We start from the raw sequence: 5,828 nt of genomic DNA on the forward strand, positions 1-5,828 counted from the left end.
CTCCTCCTCCTCCTCCTCCTCCTCCTCCTCCTGCCACACTCCCTTCTAGCACTGATGATGTTACCTAGTTGGGTAATGAAACGTCTGCAAGAAAACAACCAAGCTCAGAGAGCACCCAGGATCCCACAGGACTGAGTGTCTTCTCCAAATTCTCCCTTAACCATGTACTCATGGTTTGTGGTTCACCATAGGGAGGAGGGAGGCCATGATACAACTGGACAGACCACCACACTGCCACTCATGTCTGTTCAGGGCACCAATCGCTCCTCCCACTTACTGACTACAATGAGGAGCAGCTGAAACAGGAAGTTAATTCTCGAGCGCCATCAAACGGCGCTGGATACACCGCAGAAATAGCTGGGGAAACCATTATAAATCACACAACTTACAGTGGTTGGGAAATAACGGCTGGCCTTGAATTTCTTCAAAGCCATGGAGCAGGTGTAGGTTCCCAAAAAGAGAATGCAAGACATGAGGGTGATGTCAGGGACGTATTTGCAATTATTCCCCACCAGCATTCCTCCAAATTTCATACATTGCTCCTTGGTGAGGGATGACCATTCGGTTGTTCCGTTGTGCTGTAAACACAAAAGGGAAAAAAAATGGCACTTTTAGAGGAAAGATTCTTGCCTTCTCGCTCAATGCTAGATGCTGTTCAACTTGGCAGGATGTCGTGTTTACGTTTATATGCAGTCCTCGACTTACAACAATTCGTTTAGTGACCATTCCACAGCATTGAAAAAAGTGACTTACGATCGGTTTCCACGCTTACGGCCGTTGCAGCATCCCCATGGTCATGTGATCAAAATTCAGAGGCTTGGCAACTGGCATGTACTTATGACTGTTGCAGTGTCCCCGGGTCATGTGATCCCCTTTTGTGACCTTCGGACCAGCAAAGTCAATGGGGGAGCCAGATCCACTTAACCACCGGGTTACTAGCTTATCAACTGCAGTGATTCACTTAACAACTATGGCAAGAAAGGTCATAAAATGGGGCAAAACTCACTTAACGAATGACTCACTGAACAACCAGAAATTGTGGGCTCCATTGTGATCAAAAGTCAAGGGTTACCAGTATGTACATGTTATTTCTGCTTGCAAATTACAAAGAGGTTCTTGTGGTTTATATACACCAGGGGTAGGCAACCTTGGCTCTTTTATGACTCGTGGACTTCAACTCCCAGAATCCCTAAGCCAGCATGGCTCAGCTTGGAAACCTCTCCCTTTCCCCTCAGCATGGCTGGCTCAGGAATTCTGGGAGTTGAAGTCCACGAGTCATAAAAGAGCCAAGGTTGCCTACCCCTGATATACACAGATACTTGAATGCATGAAATGCTCAAGTAAGTTATGGGGAACACGATGATGAATATGTAGTACAAGCTCCAACATTTAGCTAATTAATCAAGCCAATTAACCAAATAAGAGTTGGGTTTTGTATAACCAACTCTTTAGTCAGGTAAGTTCCATTTCATGGGAACTACCAACTTGAGGGCTAATTGTCCCTTCAATCAAAATGAAATCCTAGAGGACCTGTGAAAAGGTTGAGTTGTTTCAAGGATCATTTTTCATGTCTCAAGATGATTAAGGGCCTGCAGACTAAAACATACAAAGAACAGTTGCAGAAATTGGCTATGGCCAGTCTAGAGAAAAGAAGGACTAGGGGGGGACATGACAGCAGTATTCCAGTATCTGAGGGGCTGCCACAAAGAAGAGGAAGTCAAGCTATTCTCCAAAGCATCTGAAGGCAGGACAAGAAACAATGAATGGAAACTAATCAAGGAGAGAAACAACTTGGAATTAAGGAGAAACTTCCTAACAGTGAGAACAGTTAACCAGTGGAACAGCTTGCCTTCAGAAGTTGTGAGTGTTTCATCAATGGAGGTTTTAAGAAGACACTGGACACCCCCTTGCCTGAAATGGTATATATAGGGTCTCCTGCTTGAGCAGGGGGTTAGACTAGAAGACCTCCAAGGTCCCTTCCAGCTCTATTCTGAATTGAATTCACTGGACTGGCTTTATCAACCAAACAGGACTATAGTAATTTAGACAAATCTAACAACACAAGTTATATCTTGTAAGGATATTCCATAATCCTGGCACAGGATACCTTCATTGTTGCTGATCCCTGTCATATTTTAATGTGTTTATTTAATTTAGCCTTTCTACTTAAAATTGAGTAGTTATGTGAGTAGTTATGTTTGCATTCTGCTTTAAGAACAGCCGGCTTTTTCAAAAGTTTCTATCAAGGACTCCAACTGAAGGGTTAATGCAAGAGTTTTGGTTCAACTAAGCCAGGGATAGGCAACCTTGGCTCTTTTATGACTCGTGGACTTCAACTCCCAGAATTCCTCAGCCAGCCATGCTGAGGGGAAAGGGAAAGTTTCCAAGCTGAGCCAAGCTGGCTCAGGAATTCTGGGAGTTGAAGTCCACGAGTCATAAAAGAGCCAAGGTTGCCTACCCTTGGCCTAGGAGCTTCACTTTATTACTTGGCTCTTTTATGACTCGTGGACTACAACTCCCAGAATTCCTGAGCCAGCATGGCCCAGCTTGGAAACCTCTCCCTTTCCCCTCAGCAAGGCTGCCTCAGGAATTCTTGGAGTTGAAGTCCAGGAGTCATAAAAGAGCCAAGGTTGCCTACCTCTGGCCTAGGCCTAAGCCGCTTTATGACTCGTGGACTTCCAACTCCCAGAATTCCTGAGCCAGCATGGCCCAGCTTGGAAACCTCTCCCTTTCCCCTCAGCATGGCTGGCTCAGGAATTCTGGGAGTTGAAGTTCACGAGTCATAAAAGAGCCAAGGTTGCCTACCCCTGACACTAAGCTAAACAACGTCCAACAGCTCAGAATCCATTTATTCTCACCAGTTGAGTACCTACCTTAACCTTCTCAATGCATAGACATTCCTCCCCTGAGTTACAGCTTATTCAACTGGGAGGAATTGTTATTAGCCTAAAAGTGATAAAAGCCTTCCGCAAGTTCTTTGCATCAGACCGCCATTTTCACAGCTATCTTCTCAACAGCATAACTGTAAAACCCAGAGGGAGCAAAAGTACTTATAGTTTTCACTTGACAAAGTTCTCCTTTTTCCACTCGGAAGTGAGAAGAGCATCGGCTGTGATCCATGTGCTGTTGCACTGCTGATTTTATAGAAACACAGGGCTATGTTTTACACACACACACCCTTTAATTAAGTTTCCGAGCTACAAATAGCTCCCGACTCACAACAATTCATTTAGTGATCATTCAAAGTTACAACAGCAATGAAAAAAAGTGACTTAGGATGCATTTTTTTCACACCTACAACCGTTGCAGCGTCCCCCTGATCACGTGGTCAAAAAATTCAGACATTTGGCAACTGACTCGTATTTATGACACTTGCCGTGTCCCAGGGTCATGTGTCCACCTGTTGCGACCTTCTGACAAACAAAGTCAATGGGGAAGCCAGATTCACTTAATAACTGTGTTACTAACCTAGAACTATAAGGAGAAACTTCCTGACAGTTAGAACAATTAACCAGTGGAACAGCCTGCCTCCAGAAGCGATGAATGCTCCAACACTGGAGGTTTTTAAGAAGAGACTGGGCAGCCATTTGTCCGAAATGGTATAGGGTTTCCTGCCTGAGCAGGGGGTTGGACTTGATGACCTCCAAGGTCCCTTCCAAAATCATCATCATCATCATCATCATCATCATCATCATCATCATCATCATCATCATCATCATCATCATTATTATTATTATTGTTACTACCACTACTACTACTACTACTACTACTACTACTACTACTACTACGTTCAGACTGGGTTTGGCGTTTTTGTCCATCTATCGAGTCCCTTCCAGGATCTGAGTTAGGCAGATGTTGTTTAATGATGTTAAAAATATTGTCTTAGGATGTAGGCTGTTCAAACTAACACTGCCTTTTGCGGTTGATTTGGATCCTGAGGGGTTTATGTAGGCTGGTTGTAAGTCAGTGTGTCTGTTGATGGAATTGCTTGTGGGGTGCCAGACTTCGATGAACTTGTGAGCGTGACGGGTGTGGTAGCGTGGCCAACGATTCTTGTATTACTCCAATCAAACTCATACTGTTCGGTGTCAGTATGGATAGAGATTAGGGAGAGTAAAGTTATACTCTTGGTAAAATGATGTCCCAGGAGTGTCTTTTGCTGCATTTACCAACAGGATGGTTGACAGCTATGAGGGAAAAGTTAAACTATTATGCCTACCAACCTAGAAATAAATCCCAAAGACGCAGTGGGATCCACTGCTGAATAAACACGTACACAGCCGAGCTGTGTGCAAAAACGTTGACTTTGTACTGTGATTTTGTTTAAAATACAGTAACCCTATGAAACAGGTGCTAATTCAACTCTGAAATTAAGGCAAAAGAAAACAAGAATGAGAATGCATAAAAAGTAAGCAGGAGTAGTTGCACTGTGCATAACTATTTCAAGTATTATAACCTTATTTCGGCTTACCGGTTCCATAAGCCAAGCCGGCGATGACGTGACTGTCTCATTGATTAACGAACTATTCTCTGAAAGAAGAAAAGAAATGAAACACTTTCAACATAACCCTGTAAAAACTAATGAGGGAGAGAGTTGCAATTAAAATGAATCTCGCAATCCCTCCCTAAAATTAAAACCCGGTTAAGCTTTATAATCCTCTTAGGCTGCAAGTAATCAGCAGCTTCAATAATGATCCCGAATTATATACAGTAAAAAGAAGTTATTATTCCATAACTTGTGGATCTTACCATTTTCACCGTGGGAAAATCTTTTTTTTAAAAAAAACCCCAATTGCCTCAAATTACGTTGATGCATGAATGACAATTGGGTTACAATACTTCCCCCAGTGCAAATTCGTCATTAAAATTCTCACATCATCCCCGGAGATCAAAGTGCGTTTTTTATCTACGCTGAAAAGCTGCACTGTTCAACGTTGTGCTGTGTTATCCTTTCCTGATATGTGGATTAAATAGGGTGAACAAATGGATCAGCTTCCAGTTAAAAAAAATGGGGTGGCATTTCCTTTTTCTCTTGAGTTCAAAAGTCTTTTGCCCCACAAGAATTTCAGAAAAGATTGGACCATAGGCTGCAGCATTGTGGACTTCAGCTCCCAGAATTCCTCAGCCCCACAAGAGTTTCAGAAAAGACTGAACAGTAAACGGCAGCATTGTGGACCACAAACTGCAGTGTTGTGGACTTCAGCTCCCAGAATTCCTCAGCCAGCTATGCTGGCTGAAGAATTCTGGGAGCTGAAAGTCCACAAGTCTTAAAAGTTGTCGCGGTTGCAGACCCCTGTTATAGAGAAAGCAAAAGCACTTTTCATTATTTATTCCAATTGTGGGGAAACTATTTTCTTTCTTTCTTTTTTTAACAACACTCCATCTTAGGTCTATGCATATGATGGGGTATTTTTTTTTCTCAAGATATCAATGACTGGGTAATTACATAGTAGCTGGAAATTTTGGACACTGCACTCTAGTGGCACCCAAAATGTATTTGATTGGGAAGGACAATTTTAGAACAGACCCCAAAATCTTACAATTTACAGTACATGCTGCAGTAATAGCAGCGGCACTTTAAATTGTGCTTATTTCATTTACCAACATACATACTCAACAAGCTACATTCTCTGTTGTGGTAAGCAACGTTATGAGGTTATGCTAAAAAGTAGGGGAAAAAATAGGGTAGGATAGGGTGGGATGGGATGGGATAGGACAGTGATGGCGAACCTTTTTAGAGACCGAGTGCCCAAAAACTGCCCACCTCCACCCCCGTCCCCACTCCGCCCTGTCCACTGGGCCACCCACCCCCTCCACGGCCCACCACA

At 43.2% G+C, this 5,828-nt stretch overlaps 1 protein-coding gene across 1 annotated transcript in view; it reads right to left on the reverse strand.

Annotated features, from left to right (window-relative positions):
- Positions 1 to 5,828, reverse strand: part of SLC4A4 (solute carrier family 4 member 4) — a 104,474-nt gene that overhangs the window by 33,004 nt on the left and 65,642 nt on the right. The window contains exons 12-13 of the mRNA XM_015818580.1: positions 4,472 to 4,530; positions 390 to 578 (exon numbers count right to left, since the gene is read on the reverse strand). Of these exons, the coding sequence (XP_015674066.1) occupies positions 390 to 578; positions 4,472 to 4,530 (248 nt within the window). The remainder of the gene's footprint in view (positions 1 to 389; positions 579 to 4,471; positions 4,531 to 5,828) is intronic.

The sequence above is a fragment of the Protobothrops mucrosquamatus genome, unplaced genomic scaffold (genome assembly GCF_001527695.2).
Source record: "Protobothrops mucrosquamatus isolate PMUCROS unplaced genomic scaffold, P.Mucros_1.0 scaffold_140, whole genome shotgun sequence".
Lineage (NCBI taxonomy): Eukaryota > Metazoa > Chordata > Lepidosauria > Squamata > Viperidae > Protobothrops > Protobothrops mucrosquamatus.